The sequence below is a fragment of the Mesocricetus auratus genome, unplaced genomic scaffold (assembly GCF_017639785.1).
Source record: "Mesocricetus auratus isolate SY011 unplaced genomic scaffold, BCM_Maur_2.0 Super-Scaffold_100004, whole genome shotgun sequence".
NCBI lineage: Eukaryota > Metazoa > Chordata > Mammalia > Rodentia > Cricetidae > Mesocricetus > Mesocricetus auratus.
This window is the reverse complement of record NW_024429189.1, coordinates 92,176,652-92,204,331: the sequence shown is the minus strand read 5'-3', so window position 1 is coordinate 92,204,331 and position 27,680 is coordinate 92,176,652. Positions and strand designations below refer to the sequence as shown.

General features: G+C 41.5%; 1 protein-coding gene across 7 annotated transcripts in view; it reads left to right on the top strand.

The window, feature by feature from the left end:
• Window positions 1–27,680, top strand: part of Cep152 (centrosomal protein 152) — an 84,995-nt gene that overhangs the window by 17,956 nt on the left and 39,359 nt on the right. For all 7 annotated transcript variants that reach the window (XM_040746211.1, XM_040746208.1, XM_040746209.1 and 4 more), the window contains 10 exons: window positions 296–435; window positions 2,213–2,413; window positions 5,753–5,900; window positions 12,055–12,146; window positions 12,903–13,066; window positions 19,178–19,376; window positions 24,095–24,208; window positions 24,738–24,847; window positions 25,627–25,755; window positions 25,904–26,030. In XM_040746211.1, coding sequence (XP_040602145.1) covers window positions 296–435; window positions 2,213–2,413; window positions 5,753–5,900; window positions 12,055–12,146; window positions 12,903–13,066; window positions 19,178–19,376; window positions 24,095–24,208; window positions 24,738–24,847; window positions 25,627–25,755; window positions 25,904–26,030 — 1,424 coding nt within the window. The remainder of the gene's footprint in view (window positions 1–295; window positions 436–2,212; window positions 2,414–5,752; window positions 5,901–12,054; window positions 12,147–12,902; window positions 13,067–19,177; window positions 19,377–24,094; window positions 24,209–24,737; window positions 24,848–25,626; window positions 25,756–25,903; window positions 26,031–27,680) is intronic.

Below are 27,680 nucleotides of genomic sequence, written 5' to 3'. Positions count from 1 at the left end.
TTTGATTCACAAGCTTGCATCTGTGTTTGTTCTAAAGTGAACAGATGCTGCAAGTATTGGGAACCCTTTTGCCATGAAGGGATGCACTAAGGATTAAAGGTAGTGGGGCTGGTTCTTTGAATTATTTTTGGCATCAAAATTGTTTTCATAGTTCTTTATTGTTGTTGTTTTTCTCAAAAGCACCTAAAACTCATTTGTCTGAATTGAATTTCATTCAGATAGATCTCATAGAGGTTGTGACAATTATGGTCCCACAACAATGACAGTATTTATGCAAATATTTTTCATGCTCCAGATGAGAAGGATGGCTTGACCCTCAGCCTTCGGGAATCCCAGAAACTCTTTCAGAATGGGAAGGAAAGGGAGATCCAGCTTGAAGCACAGATAAAAGCGCTGGAGGCCCAGATCCAAGCCTTCAAAGTCAGTGAAGAAAAGGTAAGCTTTTATCTTTATCTAATAGAAGTTTAGTTTGGGGACTGGAGCCGTGGCTGCTCTTCAGAGGATCAGGCGTTCCCAACACCCACCTGGCAGCTTGCAACAACCCTTGTCTTCAGTCCCAGGGTCTAGCGCCCTCTTCTGGGTCTGTGGGCACCAAGCATGTGTGGCTCAAAGACATGCAGGTAGGCAAAACACTCACCTCTTATAAGTAAATAATAAATAAGAACAAATAAATAAAAAGAACAAAACCCTTTTATTTGTACAAGACTACATTCAGAACATTGTGTTGTTGATGTCCTGCTACCCACCAGGGTCATCTGTGGGTGCCAGGAGGAGGAGGCAGTTACTCTCTGTTGATGCCAGCTTTTCTGTCCTTTCAGCTACTCTAGTTTCCCTTTCTGCAAATTCTCTTATGGCCACCCAGATAATATTTCCAGAATATAGTTCCAATTGTTTTGTTCTCTTGCTTACAGGCTTTGCGTGACCTACTTTACCTGTGGAACAAGGTGGCCTTTTGTCCAAGGTTCATTTCTTCCCCCTCAGTCTTGTTTTTGTGTGCCCATGCACACGGGCTCTTCTCAGGAGTGCCTATTCCATGGCTATGGCCATTTGACTAACTAGCTCCTGCTTATCGCTTTTTACTCCAGAGTCTCTTTCCTCAGGGTAATTACTCTCTTATAAAAGATGAAGCATACCTTGAAGGCATCATTGGGCTAGCCTCATGCTTGTAACTCTGTCATTTAGGCCAGTATTTGGCTCAGTTGGTGGTCAGTGTATGCTGAGATGTTTAAAATTAACCTGCACAGCTTTTTCTTCTTACATATTTTCTGTTCCTGTTTGAATACTGTCATGATGGTAGCTTTGCAGTGCATTATAAAATTGGCAAACAAGGATTGTCCTATTAAAAATTTTTTGAAAATTTCCCTCTTTTTTTTCTTTAGATTTTATCAATCAATGTTTAATATTTTATAAAACAAGAATCTAATTGGAATTCTGATTAGAAAGCTACTCTACCATTTTATACACGTGTCAAGCAGATCTTAGAAGGGCAAATTACTTGCCCAAGGTCACACAGTCAGCTACTGACAAATCCCGAGAGTGTGAAGGTCTTGAGCCAAATAGTTCCCTTCAAGGGTCTCCTCTTTTTAAGGTTATTTGACTAGTAACTTTAATCCCACCTACAACTTTAACTTTTTTGCCATATAGCCTATACAATCACAGATTTAGAGTATTGTGTCTGTGGGTCCTTATTTTACCCGCATATCAGCTGTGCTGTCGTTGCTCATTCTGCTGGGACGTGGTGGCATGTGCTTGTAGTCCTGGCTACTTGGTGGTTTGAGACAAGGATGATCACTTGAACCTGGGAATGTGAAGCCAACCTGGCCAGACAGTGGGATCGTGTCTCAAAAAAATAGAACCAAAACCTTGTTATTTAATCAGTGACCATTTGTAGGTTTGCAGTTTTTGAAGGAGCATCACATTTTCTGTGGCTCTACAATTGCTTGTCCTTCCCTTTGCTCATGGAGTCATGCAAAAGATGCTGGGCTGCAGCAGGGCTACTGTGCTGATACCTCAGCAGGGATAGTGCGCTGCTCCTGCAGCCGGGCTACTGCACTCTTCAGAATCCTCGTTTACCCTCTGCATATAACTGTACAATCTAGTTGTGAGTGAGGAATTGTTCCAGCTACCGTGGGCTTGTGAGTAGCTGCTGGGGACAGTCTTATAGAGCAGAGTTAAGATGCTATCAACATGGGTACCTGTGTGTGTTTGCTAGTTGACCAAGAAGGCCAGAACAACTGAAATCACCCTGGAAAACTTGAAACAGCAACTGGTGGAGCTCCATCATTCTGAATCACTTCAACGAGCCAGAGAACAGCACGAGAACATCGTCTCGGGCCTCACGCACAAGTATGAAGAGCAGGTGCTGTCCTTACAGAAGAATTTGGATGCAACCAGAGCAGCACTTCAGGAGCAGGTCAGGTGACATCTGATGAGCAACTATTCATCCAGTAAAGCTGGCTTGTTTTTTGTAACTGATATTTTGTGGTCCCCCAGTTAGAAGTTTTGCTGCTAATAATAGGTATAAAATTGTAACTGAACCCCTTTCTCCCCCCACATACAAAACAACCTTTTTTTAAAATCATAAATATGTCTAAAATTCTAATTTTGGGTACCTTTCTTGTAGGATCAATTAGTACCTTCTCAGACCTCACAGTGTTAGTCAAACTTAATTTTGTATAATATTTATACATGTTCATATTATTGTAGAGTAAATGCCAATTGGTAGGAATGGGTGTACTGCCACTGTTTTTATTTATCTAATTTTTAAATGAACTTTATTATAAAAAATCATGCATCAAAATTAAGTAGACCCAAAGTCTATACAGTGACCTTCTATATAGTTAAGAAGGCAGTTCTTATTTTACTTTAAAATGTTTATGTATTCATATTACCTTTGATAAACACAGTTTATCAAAGTACAACACCCATTCATGATTTAAAAGAAAAGTCTTAAGAACTTTCTCAAAGGAGAAAAAAATCTAAATCTAGCATATTTAACGGAAAAATCTGAGTTTTCCCACAAAGATGGGGACCAGAGAAGGTCCTTGACAGAAAATGGAATCTGTCAGCTCCTGTGGGGTGTTTGGCGAGCATCACCTCTGTGGACTTGACACTATCTCACTGGGATGCGGTGGGGGGAGTTACAAGTGTGTTTGGAAGCCTTTCTTGTACGAACGGTTGTTACATATGTTGGTAGATCCCAAAATGACTCTCAGGACAACCTCCCTGGTTCTTTCTGCTCTAGTACAACCAGTTCCTTCCAGTGTGTGGTTATTAAAGGACAGCTAGAAGATAGAACAGAATCTTGGTTCTGTGCTGAGTGGGCTTCATATTCCAAACCATGAGCTATATTTACTGTGACTTATCCTCCCCACCCTGGGAGTGTTTTTTTATGGTATTCTCTTTGTAAACTTGTTATCAATTGGCTCAGCAGTATTTGTAATAAGGAGTTAAAGTACTTGTAGCCAATCTATATTATTTTATAATCCAATTGGTATTCCTCATTTGAAGAGTGCTACAAAAGTCAAGTTCACACCAAAAGTGAGAAAGAGATAAGAATTTCCCATGATTTTACTTCCTGCCCTCTGTGATTAGTTCCTTCATCCTAAACATGCTCACAGTGTGGTGGTGATGTGTGGAACCCTTCATATAAACCTAAGTGACTCAGTTGTTGACACCCACAAAGTTACTCGCTGGTATACTGAGGGTACACAGACTCGGTAGGTCTCATTGGGAACAAGTAACATCTTGATGATACTTAGTGAACATAGAGAACTGTTATAGTTGTATGGTTCTTTATTGATTTCTTCAGAGTTTTGTAGTTACTCCAACTAGGTCTTATACATTTCTTTTACATTTCTACTAGAGACCCTCATTTTTGGAGTGTTATTGTAAATGGTATGGCTTTTTTTTTATTTCAAATTCTATTTGCTCATTGTGGTAGATGGGAAAGTGATTTCCCCATTAGCTGCACTCTGTGACTCTTCTGTAATTGCTTATTAGTTTTAGTTGGATTCCCCCTTCTGATTTTCTGTGTAGCAGATTATACCATTCATAGACAAAGAGGGTTTTATTCTCTTCTTTGTAGTTTGTATTCCTTTTATTTCATTTTCTTACCTTAGTTCACTGGCAAGAACTTCCGACATGATGCTCAAGGGCAAGATGGAACATCCCTTCTCTGGTCCCCATCTTTGTGGGAAAGCAATTCAAAAACTATTGTGACCTCTAGAATATGAGTGAGTGTCTTGCCACCCTTCCACAACAAGCAGCGTTTGCCCTGTATTCCTCTCAATGCTCGTTAGAGCTGCACTTCCCAAGCTGGCCTGGGAAACAGCAGCTGCATGCCAAGAATTTTGCAGTGCTAAATAAACACAGACCACTTTCCAGAAGCCTCATTTTGCTAAAAACCTGGTAGAAAAATTTAAAGCAAACACAGCTGCATTATGACATAGAATCGAAAATTCTTATTTTAAAGCAAAGGAGAGCCTTCAGAGCCCTTTCCTTTACACAGGGCACTCCTGTGTTATTTGCATGTTGGGCATCTCTGCATGTGTGTTGAGAGCATTATGGGGGTTTAGGCTGTGCTAGGGAGTCTGGTACCAAAGGCCCACATGTTCTCGTTATTTCGGAGCTCTTGCTAATGGTTTTCTTAGGGCTTCTCTGGTAGTTTAAGACTGTTGCTACACTGATTATTCTGCCTCTTCCATGCTTTGATTGATATTCAGCATGAGCAGCTTTTAGGTGAGAAGTGATGGTTTCTTCTACCAGGGCTTCAAACTCTGTTGCTTCCTTATGTCCAAATACCTTTCCTTTTTGGAGAAATGTTTGTACAGTATCCTTCTCTCTCTATGTGTGTAGGTAGGCAAGACAGATCCTTGTCCCGTAGTGTATATTTTTTATATATTCTCATATATTCTACTCAATTACCATGTCTTTTTTACCATTAACTTTTCAAGAATTCATTATAATGATTGTTATGCATAACATTACAGAGATGCCTTCAGGAGACAAGGGAAATAAGATGTGTAAAAGGTATAAAGAAATATAAGAGAAACAGATCAAGTTTAAAAGCAACTCAGAGGAGGAAAAGATTATTTTTGGCTGCCCTGAATAGAATGAGCCTTTGGCTGCTTAGAATAGAGTTTCCATGTGTTCATCTGTTTCCTTGTCTGAGGGTACGGATTCTGTGACTCAAAGTGGTTTGCCTACATTTGTATATATACATTAACACAGCATAAAATGAAAACAGGACTGTACTATATTTCCTTTGGCATGACTAAAATCTGATTTTAGAATAACAGTGTCTTGTGGTGCCCTCTCTTAGCTGGGCCTCCCCCAGGTCACATGTTCCCTTACTTTCACCCTGTGCACAGGTTAACCGTGGCCTCCAGGTCACATGTTTCCTTACTTTCACCCTGTGCACAGGTTAACTGTGGCCTCCCCCAGGTCACATGTTTCCTTACTTTCACCCTGTGCACAGGTTAACTGTGGCCTCCCCCAGGTCACATGTTTCCTTACTTTCACCCTGTGCACAGGTTAACCATGGCCTCCCCCAGGTCACATGTTTCCTTACTTTCACCATGTGCACAGGTTAACCGTGGCCTCCCCCAGGCCACATGCTCCCTTGTTCTCACCCTGTGCATAGGTTAACCATATACAAGAGATCATACTACCAGGTGATGATTTTACGTTTCATACTTTGTTAATTTCTGCTAACCCTGATCGTGACAATGCTTTGTTGACTTCGGTTTAGGAAAACCTTTGCACTCGGTTAAAGGATCACGTGCAGCAACTGGAGAGGACCCAGGAAGCTGTCAAGTTAGAGAAGACTGAGCTCATTAACAGGCTGACGAGAAGCCTAGAGGACAGTCAGAAGCAGTGTGCCCACCTGCTGCAGTCAGGTGCGTGTCTTGTGGGAGGTTTCCCAGAGGCTACTGTAATACGCGTACAGCCCGCAAATAATAATGTGGAGTCTTCGTATTAATTATGAAAGCTCGGCCTTAGCTTAGGCTTGTTCTGACTAGATCTTACAACTTAAATTAACTTATATTTCATCTTTGATCTTTTCCGTGGCTCAGTTACCTTTACCCTGCACTGCCCACTGTGCTTTCTCCACATCTGCCTGGTGACTTCGCCTTTCTTCCTCTGTGAAGTTCTTCTGCCCCCACAAGTCCTGCCTAACCTCTTCCTGCCTAGCTAAGGGACGTCCAGCTCTTTGTTAAACCCGTCACAGTGACACATCTTCAGACAGTGGAATAAAGAAATATTCCACACCTATACAGAATGTAGCTGGATTCCTGAACTATAGTTTTACTCATTGTTATCATGTGTGTGGGTGTGTGGGCTTGTGTGTGCGTGCCGTGGTTCCAGTGTGGAACAGAAGACGACCTTCATAGGCTAGAGCTCAAACTCAGCTTGTCTTGCTACCACTTCGTGACACAAAGTGCATTGCAAGAGAGTTTACCCACTGAGTCATCTCACCAGCCCGGATCCCCGAACTATACAAAGCCAGAACAGAAAAGTCCACCAGTGACCAGTTTCTTTCAGGGAGGATTACTCGTGCAAGTCATATTAAAGGTTCAGTTCATTTCTGTTATGTAATCTGGAAAGTACAGACAAGTGTCTGTTCCAAATAAAAATCACCAGCACTCCTCTAAGAAACCTGGGCTGTGATGCCTAAACTGCTTCCTGTGGCGGAAAGGAGCACACATGCCAGGTGGCTTTCTGCTCCCAAAGACAAAGTTCTGTCCTCAGCCTCCTTTGATTATACAATCTCACTGTATTTGCCCGTTTTAGAGCCAGTATTTGATTAAATGTCTTTTTGTTTATCTTCAGTTTTTTATCCCCTCACAGAGGGCCAGTTACTGTTAAGATTTCTAGTGTGGCCTCTGTAGTATTTAAAAATTGCTTCCTATGCTTTTCATGGTATTGGTACTTTTAATTGTTGTTTTTATAAGATATTAAAGGCAATAAAATGTCAGTGTTGATACACAGACTGTTGAACAGATGAAATTATCCTAATTGTGGTTGACAATCAGTCAATATTTTTTATTAGCTAATATCCCAGTTATATTTTAGTGTATGAACTCGTTAGACAATTGGTACAGTGGATAGGAGTGTAGTGTACTCACTGTACTCACTGTACTCACTGTACTCAGTGGAAGTGGAGAGGAGTGTAGTGTACTCACTCAGTGGAAGTACTAGAGTTAACGGCTGCCTATGGATGTGTGTGTGCTTGCTGAGGGACCAGATTTGGACACTGTCCTATTCAGGCTCTCCTCCAACCCTGCTTAGCTATGAATCCGTTTCTCCTTTGCCATGGTGAGTCTGTTTCCTGGCTATTAAAGGCTTTGAAGGTAGGATTTTCTGAAGCTGTCTAATAGGCCATAATTATTTCCCTCAGCTATTTCAGAGAGGGCTGTTTTCATTTAACGACCTCCTCAAATGGCCCTCTGAACTAGAATCTGTCCTAGTACATTTAAAAGTTAGTTTGTTGTGGATGGAGAGATGGCTCAGAGGTGAAGAGCACTTCATGTTCTTGCAGAGGACCAGAGTCCAGTTCCCAGTACCCATGGGGCTCACAACTTCTTGTAACTCCAGCTCCAGGGGACCTGACACCCTCTTCTGGCCTCTATGGATGTGTGTGTGTACACAGACATATCTTAAAAATAGGAGTTTGCTAAAATTTCAGAAATACAGCTGTAATGTACTCCTTTTATATTCAGAGATGGGAATGTTGGAAATAAAAATAAAAGCATTTAAAAAGCTGGCCAGATACAGTTTAATTGGAGGGCAGAAATGATTGGGTAGAACTTTCTTGGCTTCCGTGGGCTGGAACCCTGTGTCTCCAGGAGATGACTCCTGGGCTTCTCTGGTCTGCAGATGCAGCAGTGGCTGATGGGGCTTACAGGGTCCAGTGTTCAATGCCCAGGCCTTGAGCTCTTTGAGGACTGAATCTCAGAACTTGAGAACCAGTCTTTTGGGTCTTTGAGGTCTCCCAAGGCTCCCTATGTGCATGGCTCTAAAATCATAACAATGAAGCCGACTCCATTCGAGCCTTGGTGGATCCCCGTTGTGTAGATGTGGTACTTTGTCTCCTTTCAGTTACTTATAGTTGTTCTTTACTCTTACTCTTGGCTCTTTGGCTCTTACTCTTTGGGGACCCCATCACCCAGCTCCCAAATAAATCACACACGGAGGCTTATTCTTACTTATGAATGCCCAACCTTAGCTTGACTTGTTTCTAGCCAGCTTTTCTTTTTTTTTTTTTTTAATTTTATTTTCCAGTTTAAATTTAGATAAGAATCAAGGTTGCTTCACAAGTCGGTTCCAGGTCCCTCTCCCATTCCCTCCCTTCCTCCCGTGCCCCCCCGTTATCCTCTCATTTCTCCAGGGAGGGTGAGGCCCTCCATGGGGGTGTCCATAGTGTGTCATTTCATATAGGGCAGGGCCTAGACCCTTTCCCAAGAGTTCTGGGTGAGAGTGCACCTCACATTGTTCTATTGGAGTCCAAAGTCCGTGTGTATACTTGGGATGGGTACTGATCTGCTGCCCAAGGCTCAATAGATTCCCTAGGCCTCTTCACTGACACCCAGATTCAGGGGGTCTTGATCAGTCCCATGCTGGCTTCCCAGGCTAATGCCTGGGATTCAAGAGTTAACCTTTGTCTGGTCAGCTGTTTCTGGGGTTAAACCAGCCCAGTCTTAATCCCTTTGATCATCAGTCCTCCCTCTCTGTTACTGGCTTTCTTGAGTTCAGCTCAGTACTTAACCAAGGGAGTCTGCCTCTTCTTCGATCAGCCACTAAATAAAGTTTCTGTTTCCCAGACTCTCTGGCCATAGGATTGTAGGCTGGCACTCCCCAGATCTATGTCTAAAATCCATATATGAGAGAGTACATGCCATGTTTCTCTTTTTGTGACTGGGTTACCTCACTCAGGATGGTTTCTTCTAGTGTCATCCATTTGCCTGCGAATCTCATGATTCCATTATTTTTTTCTGCTGAATAGTACTCCATTGTGTAGATGTACCACATTTTCTCTATCCACTCTTCAGGTGAGGGACATCTAGGTTGCTTCCACGTTCTGGCAATTACAAATAAAGCTGCTATGAACATAGTGGAACAGACCTCTTTGTTGTATGAATGGGCATCTTTTGGATATATGCCTAAGAGTGGAGTTGCTGGGTCTTGTGGTAGGTTTATTCCCATTTTTCTGAGGAATCTCCACACTGATTTCCAAAGTGGCTGAACCAGTTGGCACTCCCACCAGCAATGGAGGAGTGTCCCCCTTTCACCACATCCTCTCCAGCATAAATTGTCATTGGTGTTTTTGATTTTAGCCATTCTGACAGGGGTGAGATGGTATCTGAGAGTTGTTTTGATTTGCATTTCCCGGATGGCTAAGGATGTTGAGCACTTTCTCAAGTGCCTCTCAGCCATTTTAGACTCCTCTATTGAAAACTCTCTATTTAGTTCTGCAGCCCACTTTTTAATAAGGTCCTTTGGTGTTTTGGAGACTTGCTTCTTGAGTTCTTTGTAAATTTTGGAGATCAACCCTCTGTCAGATGTGGGATTAGTGAATATTTTTTCCCATTCTGTGGGCTGCCTTTTTGTCTTGCTGACTGTGTCCTTTGCCTTACAGAAGCTTCTCAGTTTCAGTAGGTCCCATTTATTAATTGTTGATCTTACTGCCTGTGCTACTGGTGTTATGTTCAGGAAGCTGTCTCCTGTACCATTTCGTTCAAGGGTACCACCCACTTTCTCTTCTAAGAGGTTCAGTGTGGCTGGATTTATGTTGAGGTCTTTGATCCATTTGGACTTAAGTTTTGTGCATGGCGATAGACATGGATCGATCTGCATTCTTCTACATGCCAGTCTCCAATTATGCCAGCACCATTTGTTGAAGATGCTTTCTTTATTCCATTGTATATTTTTAGCTTCTTTGTCAAAGATCAGATGTTCGTACGTGTGTGGGTTAATACCCGGGTTTTCAATTCGATTCCATTGGTCTACCTGTCTATTTTTGTGCCAATACCAAGCTGTTTTCAGGACTATAGCTCTATAATAGAGCTTGAGGTCAGGGATGGTGATGCCTCCGGACGTTGCCTTGTTGAACAGGGTTGTTTTGGCTATCCTGGGTCTTTTGTTTTTCCATACAAAATTGATTATTGTTCTTTCAAGGTCTGTGAAGAACTGTGCTGGGATTTTAATGGGGATTGCATTGAATCTGTAGATTGCTTTTGGCAGGATTGCCATTTTTACTACATTGATCCTACCTATCCAAGAGCATGGGAGATCTTTCCATTTTCTGAGGGCTTCTTTAATTTCTTTCTTTAAAGATTCAAAGTTCTTACAATACAGGTCTTTCACTTGTTTGGTTAGCGTTACCCCAAGGTATTTTATGTTGTTTGTGGCAATTGTAAAGGGTGATGTTTCTCTGATTTCTCTTTCAGCCCTTTTATCATCTGTATATAGTAGGGCTACTGATTTTCTTGAGTTGATCTTGTAGCCTGCCACTTTGCTGAAGGTGTTAATCAGCTGTAAGAGTTCCCTGGTAGAGTTCTTTGGGTCATTGATGTAAACTATCATATCGTCTGCAAACAGTGAAAGTTTGACCTCTTCCTTCCCAATTTGTATCCCCTTGATCCCCCTTTGTTGTCGTATGGCAATAGCTAGGACTTCAAGTACCATGTTGAAAAGGTATGGAGAGAGTGGACAGCCTTGTTTTGTTCCTGATTTTAGAGGAATTGCATTGAGTTTCTGTCCATTTAGTTTGATGTTGGCTGTTGGTTTGTTGTATATAGCTTTTATTATGTTTAAGTATGTCCCTGTTATCCCAGATCTCTCCAAGACCTATATCATGAAGGGGTGTTGGATTTTGTCAAAGGCTTTTTCAGCATCTAGTGAGATGATCATGTGATTTTTGTTTTTCAGCTTGTTTATATGGTGGATTACGTTGATGGATTTTCGTATGTTGAACCATCCCTGCATTCCTGGGATGAAACCTACTTGATCGTGGTGAATGATTGTTTTGATGTGTTCTTGGATCCGATTTGCCAGTATTTTATTGAGTATTTTTGCATCAATGTTCATGAGGGATATTGGTCTGAAGTTCTCTTTCTTAGTTGTATCTTTGTGTGGCTTGGGGATCAAGGTTATTGAAGCCTCATAGAAAGAGTTTGGCAAAGACCCTTCTGCTTCTATTGTGTGGAACACTTTGAGAAGAATTGGTATAAGCTGTTCTTTGAATTTCTGGTAGAATTCTGCACTGAGGCCATCTGGACCTGGGCTTTTTTTGGTTGGGAGACTTTTGATGACAGCTTCTATTTCCATAGGGGTTATAGGTCTATTTAAATTGCTTATCTGTTCTTGATTTAGTTTTGGCAATTGATAGCTGTCCAGGAAGTCATCCATTTCCTTTACATTTTCGAATTTTGTGGAGTACAGGTTTTCAAAGTATGACCTAATGATTCTCTGGGTTTCCTCAGAGTCTGTTGTTATGTCCCCCTTTTCATTTCTAATTTTGTTAATTTGCGTGTTCACTCTCTGCTGTTTGGTAAGTTTGGACAAAGGTTTGTCTATCTTGTTGATTTTCTCAAAGAACCAACTCTTCGTTGCGTTGATTCTTTGTATTGTTTTCCTGGTTTCTACTTTATTGATTTCAGCCCTCAATTTGATTATTTCCTAGCCAGCTTTTCTTAATTATCCTATCTACCCTTGGCTCTGGGCTTTTATCTTTCTTTATTCTATATACCTTTCTTTACGTCTTACTCCATGACTTGCTGTGTAGCTGGGTGACTCCTCTCCTTTTCTCTCTCCTTGAACTTTTCTTCCCAGATTTCTCCTCCTATTTATTCTCTGCCTGGCAGCCCTGCCTATCCTTTCTCCTGCCTTGGTATTGACTGTTAAGTTCTTTATTAGACCAACGGGTGTTTTAGATAGGCACAGTAGCACAGCTTCATAGAGTTAAACAAATGCAACATAAAAGAATGCAACACTTTTTTGCATCATTAAACAAATGTAACAAACAGTATATCCCATGACTCTCTCTTGCAGGCTCCATGCAGGAGGTGACTCAGCTACAGCTACAGTTGCAGCAAGCACAGAGGGCCCACATCCTAAGTGAGAGCATGAATAAGGCTTTGCAAGTGAGTGCTGTCTCTTAGAAGAGACTTGGGCAATGCTATAGCACCTTTTTTGAACCTTGGTTTCTCTGTGTAATAAGAGTGGCTGGACCTTTTTCATGCCAGCCTAGGCAAGTGTTTCAGGATCTCACCCATACCACCGTTAGTTAGACCTAGGTGTTCCAGCCCAGTTGTAGTGAACTGAAGAGCCGGCCTCTGCCTCCTCCTGCCAGTCTGTTCACTGTCTCTTCGGGCTCTGCAGGTGTATCCCGGGGACCAGGGCTTCTACAGGGGTGGGGAATATTTAGTTGGGATGTGGTTCTCTCACATCCTCCACCACTTTAATTTCCCTGAAAGGTAAGGAAGATGCTGGGGAGGACTCTTCGTGTTGCCTCTGCTGAAGGAAGTACTCTACCTGTTGATCACGCAGGCAGAGCATAACACACTCCTGCAGGCAGAGCATAGCATGCTCCTTGTTGAGCTATCTGTTTTGTCCTCTGCTATAGTGAGGCCGGAATATGAGAGGTATCCCAGCAAAGCATGTTTTGTAAATAAGAGGGTTATGGAAAGAACTGCCTGCCTTTGCTTCCTCATTCATTTGGTTTAGTTGTAAATGTGGCAGGAACCATATTTTCAGGAAGTTATTTAGAATGAGTGCTAATATATTTGAAGAGGCTTTTCTGCCTTCTACTGATCATTAAAATAAAGTTTGAAACATAAAATGACTGATTTTGTTATTTAGGAAAATAATGAAAGTTATTTTTGATAATTTTGTTCTAGGAGGAATTAGCAGAGCTTAAAAATGAGATTTCTCTGTATGAATCAGCTGCAGACCTCGGAGTACTTCCAGGTGACTCAGAAGGAGACTTGAGTATAGAGCTCACTGAATCGTGTGTCGACTTGGGCATTAAAAAAGTCAATTGGAAACAATCCAAAGCTAACAGGTACTGCTTGAATAGTTTACTGTAGAAGACTCTATGTTAATAAAGCTGGTGATTTATGGCCGGGCATTGGTGGCACATGCCTTTAATCCCAGCACTCGGGAGGCAGAGGCAGGCAGATCTCTGTGAGTTTGAGGCCAGCCTGGTCTACAGAGCTGGTTTCAGGACAGCTTCCAAAACAATACAGAGAAACCCTGTCTTGAAAAACAAAATAAAACAAAACAAAATATAAAGCTGGTGATGGGGGTAGGGGACATGGGGGGCATGACACATAAGATAAAGACCCTATTAGGGGCCTTGTGTTTTAGAAATTCTTAATGGAATATAAATGCCTGAAAATCCAAATGAACGGAATTAATTTATTATTTAGATAGACTGGTTATAGAACGCTAAGGAGGGGATTATGTAGTTAAAATATACAGATTATGGGACTGGGGAGACGGCTTCTCGCTAAGAGAGCACTCTGCGCAGGCATGGGGACCTGAGTTCAAATACCCAGCATCCAGCACTGTGGGAGGTTGAGACAGGAGGATAGCTGAGAGTTGCTGGCCACCAGCCTGGCTCCAGGTTCAGTGAGAGAGAATGAAGTGGAGAGTGACAGAGTGGGACACCTGTGTGCATACTTGTCTACACACCACACACAAACTCATACACATGCACAAATGTACAGACTGTACGTTTGAACTATTGAGGTAAATGCCTTTTGTTTTTAATGGTAGCCTGTGTGTTAAAAAAGTTGTTTTACATCAGTCATCTGTGAGACAATAAATAAGCATTACACTTTCCTTGGAACCTTACTGGGATCTTAAATAACTTTTTAAAGATTTATTTCTGTTGGGCATGTTTTACCTGCATGTATGCATGTGTACATGCTAGTGTCTGTAGAAGGTAGAGCGGATGTCAGATCCCTTGGAATTGGTGTTATGGGTGGTTGTAAGCTACCATGTGAGAACCTGGGCTCTCTTCAAGAGCAGCTAGTGCTCTTAACCACTGAGCTGTTTCTCCAGCCCTGAAATCTCACTTTTGAAAAGGATTTCTTTTATGCTATTGTTCTTGTAGATATTTTATCAGTCACGTGGGTGCGGGTGTTGGGAAAGGACGGGAAAGGGTTGAAGTGTTAGTTATAGGCAGACATGCAGCGGATGCTGCATACACATGGTGGACTTTTCATCCTTATTACATGGAACGTACTTTTTGAGGTAGCCTACAAAAAATCCGTTAGAAACTCCTGGGGAGTTCGCAGTTTGTCTGACCAGAGGAAGGGAGACATACCCGGTAAGCAACCAAGTGCTGTTTGGTCAGTGCTGGGCTGACCAGAGGATTCATCCATCCCCCACGCAGGTCTGAGTTAGGGATGAGAGATGGATACCTGTCAAGAGATTGGGTTTAGGCTAAAGCAAGTGCTTCTTTTGCTGAGGAATAGAGCCTAGGACCTTGCTCACTCTAATAAAGTGCTGTATTACTGACTATTTCCACTTCAGAAGAAAGAGTTTCTTAAAAGCATTTGACCTTCACCCCCACTGACTGTGTTCACTGTCATTATTGCATTGTTTAATAGTGTTGTGTCTCAAGTATTAAACAACTGAGTACGAAGCTAAAACTACTGACAGTTCACCTTTAATGGCCTTTGGGAAGATTGCATTTTATCAATGCCATTACAGTTTTAGAGCAGTAAGGTGGGATTTACTTGGTTGGAATCTAAAGTAATGAGGTGATACTGCAAAAGAAAATGCTGTTATTTAGCTTAGCAAGGCTCCATTTACCTGAGTGTTTTGTCTTCTGGGATTTCATCTCTACAGATCACAGCCTAGAGGAAAGCAAAGAAGAAAACAGTGGAACTAGACTGTTGTTTTTGGTGGGAGTCATCCACAGCTCTTATCCAGGGACATGTGACCCATGTTTCTTTCCATCCCAGTAATTACCTGGTTTGCACATGGAGGTCACTGTGGCTTGGATGAAGTTGGGGACCGTGGCTGCTATCAGCTCAGCCTTAGGGAGAGTTGTGGAAAGCCAAGTAATGGCAACGTATGATTCAATCATATGATGTTGAACAAAGGCTTCCACTATGGCTGGTGTACACAAAAGAAGTATTTTATTATTTTTATACCTAGGTCCTTACAAATTTAAAGTTATATGTAATCATCTTGAAAGTATACTTTGCTGTGAAAGCCTCATTTCTTGTCAATGCCAATTGAATTCTCAGGAACTAGGGAAGAGTATAGACTTCAGATCCAGGATGGTTTGAACCACAGCTTTGCCTTGTATTGCTAGGTAACTGGCCTTACACCAGCCTTTTAACTTTCTCTGAGCTTGTGATTTGCTTTTGCTTTTATCAGGCTTGTTCTGTCTTGGAACTTAGAGAACTAAAATAGGGAATGAATGTGAGTCTCTTGGAATATGCCATAGGACTTATTAAGTACTAACAAGTAATAGATGTTTCTGTTATCTTAGAGGTGATTGGTTAAAATATGCCACTGACGAGATTTTCCATTTACCAACTTTAAATTCAACACATGCTGTATAAAGCGTTTTGATCCCCAATTTTGTAACAAATGTTGGCTTTACTGGAGCACAGAGGGGTGAATCACTTGGCTCAGATAGTCACTGTTGCCACCAGGATTTGAACTCTAAACTCTTTAGTTTTCTATTTGTTTGTATTTACGTAATAGTGAAGGCTTTTACTTTAAACTTCATTCTTCTTTATCTGTCTTATGTTGAAGATTAATGATACAGTTCATTTAAAAATATTTCTCTTCAGTTTGTTATTACTTTTTGGTTTGTGTTGTGATTGGCTTTGAAACTGAGTGATGAATACATCCATGTTGAACTTTCAATAGACAAGCTTCATCTTTATTCATTGCAATGAATTCTACCTTTTGTTCCTTTTTGTTTGGTTTTTGTTTTGTTCCTTGAGGTAGGATATTGCTGTGTACCCCAGGTTGGCCTCAAATGCACAGCTTGCCCTGAACTCCCAAGTACTGGGATTATTGACATGCACTACCATGCCTAGCTACTCTTATAATTTCTATTTATACAACATTCATAGCCACAATGTAGTAATTCTAGTGTATGTTCCTAAAGCTAATAGACTCGAGGCATCTCACCATTATTATAAAGAAGTGACTGACCCACTCATCTGGGAAAGTGGAGAATAACTGAACTGGAGTGGGTAGCTGGGGAGAGCATCCAGAGGACACATCTAGCTTAGAATCATCTCACACTAGCGGTTAATAGTTGATCACCCATCTTTGAGAAGCATCCTCATATCAAATTTCAAGGACACAGGAAGGAAGAAATCCAGGGAACTGATTTGTTGAATAAAAGGAAGCAAATTTTCCCAGGGTGAGTTGCTGTATTCTTTTTTTTTTTTTTTTTTTTGTTTTTTCGAGACAGGGTTTCTCTGTGTTGTTTCGGAGGCTATCGGTCCAGCCCGGCCTCGAACTCACAGAGATCCGCCTGCCTCTGCCTCCCGAGTGCTGGGATTAAAGGCGTGCGCCACCACCGCCCGGCTGAGTTGCTGTTTTCTTGAGCTGCTTTCAAATCACTGACCCAGGTATCAGTGGCTCCCAGCTTTTACTGCCAACCACCAGCCACCCCCTTTGGCTGCTGTCTAGTGAAGTTTAAGGGTTTAGCCTCCATGTTCTACTTTACATTGATGGAATTTGAGTAGCTAAATCTGTATACTGCTTGCAGACGACTTCCTCTCTCCATTATTAAAAGCTGGCTGCTAAGCTCAAATAATAAGCATTTACCAAGTGGAATGCCATTTCCCTTTGTTCTTCTCAGTAGGCTGCATAAGGGACTGCAGTTTATCTGGGCTTCAGGGACCCTGCTGACATAGGGTGCTGTGAGCCCCAGGCAGAATGGTGACCACTCTAACTTTTTTCCTTTCGAGGAAGTAGAGAAAATCGTTTTACAAGCACTTTCTCTGCTCTCTGATTTGGCTTCCTCTAGGAGTGCAGTGTTATTTCAGTGGCCTGCTTTCAGTCAAAGGAGGAATTATGGAGTTCTCATTTGCTAGCTGAGCAAATGGAGGACTCACAGTTCACCACATCATAGAGCAGAGTACTTTGTAATGTATTTTGTTTCTTACATAACTTTACCTGTTAGAGTTATGATTTCCATTTTGATTTAAATAGGTGAGGTTTTATATATGCAAGAATACATATAGAATATATGCATATCGTTTTATATTTATATATAAGATATATCCATCCTAAGGAGTTCCAATTATATTGTAAAAAATAAATTTACTTTCGGGTAGTGGTGGCGCACGACTTTAATCTTAGCACTCAGGGAGGCAGAGGCAGGCAGATCTCTGTGAGTTTGAGGTCAAACTGGTCTATAGAGTGAGTTCCAGGACAGGCTCTAAAGCTACACAGAGAAACCCTGTCTTGAAAAACCAAAAAAATAAAAAACCAAGCAAACAAACAAAAAACCCTAGTGATTTGTTCATTCTCTGTTCATACATGCACAATATTTTAACATTTCATTTAAAATAATCTGAAATCTTTCTATTTCAGGAGTAAAAACTTTAATTCACATACCATTATTTTTTTTCTAGAAGATTTTAGAAATAGGGATTTATATTTTACACAGTTCTGTTTACTCAGCTCCTATGCTCCCTGTTAACAAATTGAATTGTTAAAATTAATGAACCAATATATTTACATTATCATTAATGTCTGAGATTTAGTGTTTACCCAGTACCTATGATTTTAGAGTATATACTAGCCACTGTGAAGCTGCTTTGAAATTTATGACTTTTCATTTAAGAAAAAAGACAGTTCTATCAATTGAGAATTTCATACATGCCTACACTGTATTTTGATTATATTTGTCATCTCCTTCCCTTTGTGCTTCCTAGATGCATTCCAACTTGATGCCCTGTTTGTTGTTTTTGTTTTAAATAAAAATTTAAATAAAAATCCAATTTGCCGGCCATGTGCTCATGGGTGTAGGGCCGTCCACCAAGGCATGGACCTACCAGGGGCTGTGCATGCCCTTAAAGGAAACCGATTATCCCTCCCTAAAAGCCATCATCACTGAATAGCTCCTCAGCTGAGAGTGGGGACCTATAAAGCATCCTTCTTCTTCTAACTACGATGGTGACTGGCTTGGCCTTGTGTAGGTCGTGTATAGGCAGCCTCAGCTGCTGAGAATTCATGAGGGCAGTGGTCCTGTCGTGTCACCCACACACACTAATAATAAAATGACTTAAAAAAAAAGAGAGAGAATCTCATTCTAAGCCTTAAGCTTATTGAGAATAGAGTTGAGTTTAAAGGCTGGAATACAGCTCTGCGGCAGAGCACTTAGCATGCATGAGGCCACTAGGTTCAGTTCTTGTTCTGTAAGGAGAGGGGAGCGAATTAGAAAGAGGAGAGAGAAAAAGTTTAGATTAGATTAGCATGGCTTTGTTTCTGTTTTCTGGTTACGTGAATTTTGCCTAGACTTATATGTCAGTAAGTTGGGAGAGATAACAGTAGTTGGTTAGGGTAGCTGATGTTTGATGTTTTTTTCTTCGTCAATGTCCATACTGCCTCATTGAATATAAGCATGCCACATACCTAAAATCGCAAGTGTGAGTTAAACCACTTGTGCCTAGCAGAAAGACTAAACAGAGAGAGTGTCTTCTGAGGAATGGACCTATTTTTGTGCAAAGAAGATGTCCCTGTGTATGACAAAAGCTGTTTATTTATTTTTGATTTATGTGTATTAGTGTTTTGCCTGTATGTTTGTATGTGCACTGCTGAAGTGCCTGGTAATCTTGAGGCCAGAGGAGGGCCTCAGAGCCCCCAAAGCTAGCGTTAGTTGCGAGGCACCTTGTGCTGAGCATTGAATCAAGTCCTCTGTAGAGCATCAAGTGCACTTAATCACCATGCCTTCGCTCCAGCTCCCAAGTTCAAACTGTTCAGCAGAGCTGGGGTGTAGGTAAGTGTTGGAACCCTTGCCTAGCATGTATGAGGCACCAAAAAAACAAAGAAATAAAGTGGTTCAAAATGCCGTGACAGTCAAGGCAGGAAGAGCATGATTACCATGTGGTTAGGGCTTTAAGGGACACCTATGTTTGATTCGTTACTTGTTTTAATCCTAACACTGGCTGTTTCCCCTCAGCACTGCACAGCAAGAAGCTGCAAACGAAGAGCTTTTGAAGGATGAGCTTATCCTGAAGTTGAAAGCCCAAGTTCAACGCTTGCTGAATAGCAACTCCGTGAAGCGCCATCTGGTGTCCCAGCTACAGAGAGAGCTCAGAGACTGCCGTGGGACAACAGAAGCGCTCCAGCAATCGAAGGATGGCGACAAAGGCATGGAGGTGAGGTCCATGGAGCCTGAACAGTTCAGAAGTCCCTTTGAAGCACGCAGTAAAGAGAGCCTTTATGCTTTGTAGATCTATGTTAAGTTTTTGGTTTCCTGGGGTTCCTTTGACTCTTAGAAGTAATGCTTACAGGAAAAAAAGCCACTTGAAAGGGTATTTTTGGCTTGTTCTTGGCACCTAGTAAATGAGATACCAGTTAGGTTCAATTCTTTGTTCACAAATGAAAGGAGTTCTTACTTTGTAAAAGGGCATGTGCATTTTGTTGGTTGGGTTGAACCAACCGTGCTTTAAACTCCATTAGTAGTCACCTCCAGTGAGATCCCTCCAGTGTTTCTCAACCTTCCTAATGCCGTGACCCTCTAATTCAGTTCCTCATGTGGTGACCCCAGCCATAAAATTTTTTTTGCTACTTGATAACTATAATTTTGCTACTGTTATGAATCATAATGTAAATATCTGTTTTCCAATGGTCTTCAGCAACTCCTGTGAAAGGGGAGTCATGAACCACAGTTGAAAAGCTCTGCTTCTGTGCTTTCCCTGGCTCTGTTCCTATAAGAAAGAACCTGACTCTAAGGAAATGGAGTTTATAGCACTGGTCAGTACTTACTTTTGACTTGTATCTTTTAAATTTTGAGACAGATTTCACTTTGTAGCCCTGGCTAGCCTTCAACTTGTAATCTCTGTCTCTGCCCGCTGAGTACCAAGATCATAGGAATGCTATGACACCCTGCTTCTGCTATCCACCTCAGTATTCTTTAGCCAGTATCTTTGGAGATGAGGAAAATGAAGGCAGGAGAGTCTGTGGCTGGGGTTACACAGTGTATCTGAAAAAATTGAAGTTACATTGTATGACTGATAGAGTGTCAGGGATATTGCTGGAAGCTTCTATCACCAGATCTTGAGACCAGCCCATTTCCTCCTCATTTTACCATCTTTACTGTCAAGGAAAATAAAGCAGAAATGAACTGGCAATTAAGAAAAGAAAGTAGGTTGTTGAAAGGAATGTAGGGAGTATATTCCTTTTTTCCTGAAGGGAAATAATTTTTAGTCTGACTATTGCTTTTTTTTAATGTCCTTGTTCTTATGCCAAGAGTCCTGTTCATTAATAAATCCTGTCAAAGTATGTGAGGGTTCTAAGGTGCTAATTATTGTGACTTAAAGAGAAAGACCTGGTTACCCTGTGACATTTGTGCCACTGTTGCACACATGGGCATCCTTGCCATACCGGTCAATACTGTAGTTCACAGTGTTAATAGCTGAGGGAGACTCTTGATTGGTCCATTCCCCCCCCCACACACACACAGAGAATCCTGCATTGCACCTTCTGGTACTATAAAATCCAGAAGGTTGGTTTTTGTTAAACATTCAAGTTTGGACTATATTTTATAATGAATGAGAGTTTATGATCACCTTCAAACATCACAGGGGCTCTTCTTTCCCTAACCTTTATAATAGGATTCAATTAGTCTGTAAAGTTAGAAACATGATTGGGAGGCACTGGGATTTCTATGGAGAGAGAAAAAAATAGTTCTTTTTGTTTTTCTAATTTAACTATTGATTTGTTGTGACCCCACATCTGCATCTCAATCCCACTCATTTCCCGGTCTCCCTCATCTGCTCTCTGCCTCTGCAACCTTCTTCCCAAGATAAAACAAAATTTAAAAGGAAAGAAAAAGAAAGATCTCATTGTGGAAGCTGTAGTGTGACTCAGTAGATCACACAGTACACCCTTTAGTTCATACATCTCCACTTGCAAGTGTTCATTGCAGTGAATCATTAATCATAGTCCGGTTTGAGTGGCTTTTGTTACACCATCAATACTGAGCCTTCACTGGGACTCCTCTTGGATATCTTATTGTTGTCCTGCAACTTGGTAATTATTCATTTTGGTTTTAAAAAGCTATTATGTGTAAGATTTAGTGGGTTCATTGATAATAGAATTATAAGGTATACATTAATATTTAAAAGGCAGTTTGACTATGTGGAGCCACATATAATTGTAGCACTTTGGGACATCTACAATTAAAAAATTGTTTTTATTAAAAATTCAGCTTGATGAGGTGGTACACACCTTTAATCCCAGCAGTTGGGAGGCAGATGAACTCTATGAGTTCTAGTACAGCCAGAGCTGCACAGTGAGACCCTGTCTTAAGTAAAACAAACAATCAAAACATACTTTTTTTTTTTTTTGCAGCATTTCCAGGCTAATAGCTGATAGAGATTAGGAGACTGCTCATATACAGCATTGGGCAGTGTTTGAGAGTAGATCAGATATGTTGTTCATTTCATTTGACCAATGACGATTAAGACTGAATGTAGTGGAGCTAGAGAGATGGGTGTGTATTCAAGAGTGTGCAATTGCTTTTGTAGAGGATCTGAGTTTGGTTCCCAGCACTCTTGTTGGGGCAGCTTCATGGGATCTGATGGACCCCTTGGGCTGCGTCACATTCATGAGCACATACTGGCACATAGATACATAACTAAGAATTAATATTTATGAATATATATATTTAAGATAGAATTGTAACGGTCTTAGGAAAACCATACTGACCTATCAACAGTCTCAGAGTCCATATTCTGAAATCTTTGTGAACACAAAACACTGAACACAGAAAACTTTTTGTGTCTGATCTCCAATAAATTGCTTTTGTGTTTGATCATGTGGGTTTGCACATTTGTCGGTGTGATGAAAATAAGTGACTGTTGAGGGATCAGCCATAATATACAGGATATCTATACCACCCTTGGCAAGAAACAACTCCAAGTGTATTTTAGCTCGTGGTGAAGGGGTATGGCTCTTGTGTTGGAGAAGGACCGAAGTGGGAGAGGTGACGTGGCTGGTCATGGCATGCCATCACTGTCAGGATGCAGAGAGAAATGGTCTGACACCCACCTGGCTTCCTTTTCCTTCTTCTTAATTCATTCCCAGTCTGTAGTTGGTGGGATGTTGCCACCTCTGTTAAGGGTGGAGCTCCTCTCCTCTTCAGTCAAACTCCTTGAAAACGCCCTCACCGGGGTCTAGAGCCATTGTCTCCTAGGTGATCTCAATCCTTCGAAGTTAATGCTTCAGACTAACAGTCGTCATTCCGCCCTTTCTCAACTTGACACCCGAGCATGTCAGTTTTAACCCTGGCATCCCAGCTCTGATGCTCAGTTAACTCTTTGAGGGGTGGAGGCCTCTGTAGTAATCGCTAATGGTTACACTTGTTTTTCCCCCATCTGCCATGTCTGAAACTTTGAATTTGTTCACACTCCTTTTTCTACCAAACTACATTTCTAATCTTTCTGCCTCACCTGCTCTCTCCTTGGGTACTGAATGAGAACAGCAGAGCAGTGAGTAGTAGCCACACCTCAGCCCTGATGCTGTGAAGTCTTAAAATTCCTTCCCCAGAACGGCTTAGTCCATTCCGTTCAAATGTAGCCTCACACAGATTCCCAGGCTGTTGCAGAATGCATCTGGATTCTCTTCTAGAATGTTACACGAATAGCTGTAGTCCAGTCGCTGGCTGAAACCTGGAGAGCCAGACTCACTGTCTGGATCTGTCAGCCTGCTAGTCTTCCCATGCTTCTGCCAGAGCTGTCCAATGAGCTCTGCCTGCGGCATCTCATCAGGTCCAAAATCTCCGAATCCCTTTGGCAAACCAGTTAAAAATGCCTGTTAGTCACACAGTCATGTAGTCAGGGCAGCAGTGCCCCTTTGTGCAACAATCTGTGTTAGTTACTTTTCTCATGACTGTGTCCAGATAACGTCATGGAGTAGATCTCAGGTGCTTTCATAGACTGAATGGATGTATTGATTCTCCTTTAGAGAATAAGGAACTCATAGATATGGAAACGTTCAGATGGAAGGGGACATGCAGTTATACAAACAAAGAGGTTCCACGGTGGTGGCAGCACAGAATGAAGGTGAAGGAATTGTTAGCTTCCCCCTTTTCCCATCCAGTTCAGTAGCTGAAGATAATTGCTGATGTTAGAGGTCAAGAGAATTGGAACTAGCTCCTGTACCACCTAGCAGTGTGTCCATTTTGATGACTTGTCTAGAAAGTAATATACCAAAGTGTATTATGTATCTTAAAAGTAGTACCTACTGAATAAAGTATAGTAAAACGTACATAAATAGAATATATGTTAATCCTAATGAGTAAAAGTGTAGCAGAAATGGGATATTGCCTTATCTTAATAATCTTCTCCTGAGATACACCTTACTAAGTACAGTGTGTGAAGACAGCAAGCAGTGGGGAATGTCTGGGGTGCTCTGCTTTCAGCTGGTCATCACCAGTGATGGAACATGTTTGCATTTGTGCTAGATGCCTAAGCAGAATTTAATAAATAACATTAGAAAAAACAAAACAAGGCAAGTACCCTGCAAAGTAATTAATAAGCACTCCTAGAAAATGCCATGGGTTTGAGAGACAGAATGAAGAACTATTATAGTTGGGAGGAGACAAGACAATTAAATGCAGTGTGACATAGATTTAATCTTGATGCAGAGAAGGGTATTAGAGGAAAATTGGAGGCATTTGTTTGTATGAAATATGTAGAACGGTTATTACACATCCGTGTTAGCTTTCTGCTTTGATCGTTATATTGATTGTATTTGAGAAAGATGAAGAAAAAGGCATGTGAATTTGTTTTATTTAAACATTTTTTCCCTAAGTGAAATTTTTTCAAAGTATATCATTTTAGTTTAACTTAAAACCTTTTTAAACTTTCAGACAAAAACAGATGCCTCTGAGAAAACAACTGATCAGTTATGGCCTGAGGCAATTGTCAGAGAAGATATTCTAAGACTGAAAAATGAAGTTCAGGTTTTACAACAACAGAACCAGGTGAGTAAATGTCCTATATTTTAATGAGACGTTTCATGGCCTTACTAAGGTAGCGCAGACTTAATTGCAGACACAGGCGATGTGAGGTAGTGGACATGTTTTGGGAAGTCTCTGTGCTTCTGGCTGTCTCCTTCACTGCTTGCTATTATGGTCTGTACTGTTCCTGAAGGTTGGGTGGTTCCTATCTCATGTGGTAGCTTGAGTAATAGACATGCTTCTGTCTTCTTAGCCAGCTCTTGACCGAGATGTAAAACCTTTCTTATTGTAATGAAGATTATTGAATTCTATGGCTTCCTCTAAGGTATCGATTAGCATAATACTTCTCTGGTTAAATATTTCTATTTGACATGTTTCAAAACAGTCACACTATTTTAATGCTTATATGTCTGTCTTATGTGTGAAGATACTTTTTGTAGAATTGTGAGAGAGGTATTGTATCAGATAATGGCATGAGTCTGAGGGTGTTAGGATGTCAGACTAGTCAATGCAGGTGGGGTTTCTTTTCCGTAACCCTTTGTTCTGTGTCCAGGAGCTTAAAGAAGCGGAAGAAAAACTGAGAAGTACAAACCAAGACTTGTGTAACCAGATGAGACAGATGGTGCAGGACTTTGACCGCGATAAGCAGGAGGCTGTGGATAGGTGAGAGCAGGACTTTGACCACGATAAGCAGGAGGCTGTGGATAGGTGAGAGAGTCATGTTGGTGCCCATTGTTTGTCTCCTGGAGGGTGTCCTCCTGGAGGGCGTCGCCCTGGAGCATCTCCTCCTGGATAGCCCAGGCTTCTGCCCTTGCAGCCCCTCTCCTGAAGTGGAGTGAAAGGTCCCTGAGGAGCACTTAGATGGGCAGCCCCTACTTCCCAGATTATGACTTGGAACACCAAGACAGAGTTATCTGGTAGGCTAACACTAGCTCATCACAGCTGCAGTTCCCTGAAATACTAGAGCCTTTCTAAAGGCTCACCCGGGAGACTTGGGAGGGGTTTGTCTTTCAAATACCGAGTTACACATTTGCAGACAGTGCTGTGGAAGATGACTTGTAAGAGGTCTGCTGCAGGTATTTGTGTATTGAACATGTATGATTTAAATTCAGAGACTGTTTCTCAGTTATTTCAGTTAAACAGTTATTTATTTATAGACAGTAGTCTTGAGTATAGACCAACTATTCTGTTTGAAGTATTGGAATATTCTCATACCCAAGTCCAATTTTTTTTCTAGAAACATGAAGAAAGAAATGTATGAAGATTCCTGTAAGGCCAGTGGTTTCAAATGAACTGTTCTTGTTTTTGGGGGAAAGAAGTCTGACCTGGTTATAATTTGCATTAATGAAAATAGGGGCCAGGCAGGCAGGCAGGCAGACAGGCAGGCCGGCCAGTTATCCTGACCCTGGTGCTGCATGGCTTCAGTTTCCCTCTCTTGCTAGGTGTGAGAGGACTTACCAGCAGCACCACGAAGCCATGAAGGCCCAGATCCGAGAGAGCCTTTTAGCAAAGCATGCTGTGGAGAAGCAGCATCTCTTTGAGGTCTATGAGGGTACCAAGTCACAGCTCAGGTAAGAGGAGGCCTCACTGCCTGTTTGCTTCGTAATTTGGAGACGTGCATGTATGTGCGCCTGTGCACGCACGCACACACACACACACACACACACACACACACACACACACACACACCTGCTTACTTGCTGGTTCTGTGTTTCCAAGGTCTGACCTCGATAAGATGAACAAGGAGATGGCTTCTGTGCAGGAATGTTATCTGGAAGTATGCAGAGAAAAGGACGAGCTAGAATCCGCTCTCAGGAAGACCGTGGAAAAGGCTCAGGAGCAGAAGGTAGGCCATTCCCATTCCTTTCAGGTCTGCTCATTTACACTGTGTGGAAAGGTATTTACAGAGGCCTTTTTACTTGAGTATATCAAACTATATGGTTCACAAAATTAAAAAATACTCAAATTGTTATTAAAACCTTTGTAGAAAGGGTGACTAGATGAGGGAAGATCACATTTCTTTTTTAAAATAAATTTTAACTTATGATTTATTTTATTATTTTAAATTATGTATGTGTGTGTGTTTCTGTGAGTATGTTGTGCACATGAGTGTAATTGTCACAGTCCGGAAGAGGGCATTGTGTCTCTGGTGCTGGAGTTACAGACTGTTGTAAACTGTTTGGCATGGGTGTTGGGAACCAAACCTGGTCCTTTGCAAAAGCAGTAACCACTGAGCCATCTGTCCAGTCTCAGCTTTATAGACTTATGCTGGAAGACAAAACAGTCTGGATCAACTCACTCCCCACGGCATCTCCATTTTCATGTGTTTGCTGCCTGTGCAGGAGATCCTGCATAGCTTATGAGTGCTGCATATAGTGTGCCATTAGCGGCTGTGAGCTCTGTACAGAGTGCTGTAAAGGGAAGCTTTTTCCTTGAGAGAAGCCTTCCCACCAACCTGGTTCTAGAGCCACATCAGTCCCAAATAAGCACACAGGAGGCTATATTCATTATGAAGCTGTTGGCCTTGCTTGTTTCTTACTGGCTAGCTCTGATTTAAGTAATTACCCCATAATTGTTAATCTAAGTATTTCTCTTACCGGAGAATAGTTCCGGGCTTCCTACCCCATGGCGGTTACATCTCGACTCTCCTTGTGTTTCTCCTACCCAGAGTCCTTCTGGACTCCTAGTCCCTCCTATCTAGATTCCCTATTGGCCAGACAGTGCTTTATTGACAAATGTACAGGACTTCCCCAACATCTTCTCTTTTCTGTTTAAACAAAAAGAAAGTCTTAACTTTAACATAGTCAAATTATATATAACAGAACAGTTATCAAATAAGAACATAGTTACAATATTTTAGCAAGATTTAAAGAAAACATCATCTATCTCATTCTTGTGAGTCCAAAGTCCTATATGTAGCTTATCTTTTATCATAACTAAGGAGAACTATAATTGTAACTATCTGTTTTCAACTCCATCAAAGACCACAGAAGGATAATATATAAACACTAGGATTGACAGAGATATCTTAAACTGTCTGGACAGTCCCCCGAAGTTCCTCTGTAACGTTGGGGCATCCATCTTCAGCCCATAGGCCACAATGTGTCTGGAACACTTCTCAGCAAAGCAGGAAATTTCAAACTGTCCATCTGCATTGGCAGTCTGTCAGTCATTTTTCTGTGTCCTGCAGAAAGTCTGGTAGACTCTTCCATGAAGCAGGAACCCTGTAAGACTGAGTTCAGCAGTCACTTTCCTGTGGGTCCTGCATGTCCAGATTATACAACAACAGTCAAGCAGTCTAGGCAAGAGCAGTTTCTTTCCCAAATGGCTAATCTTGCCATGTTGAAAGCAAACTCCATAACAAGTTTCTTCGATGCCCATCTTCCTCTCAGACGTAATTGGTGCTGCCAGGAGCAGACATTTCTCATTGTCAAGAAAAACCCCAAACCATTTTAAATGTCATTTTCTGAAGGTCTTTGAGAGGTTTGAAGACTGT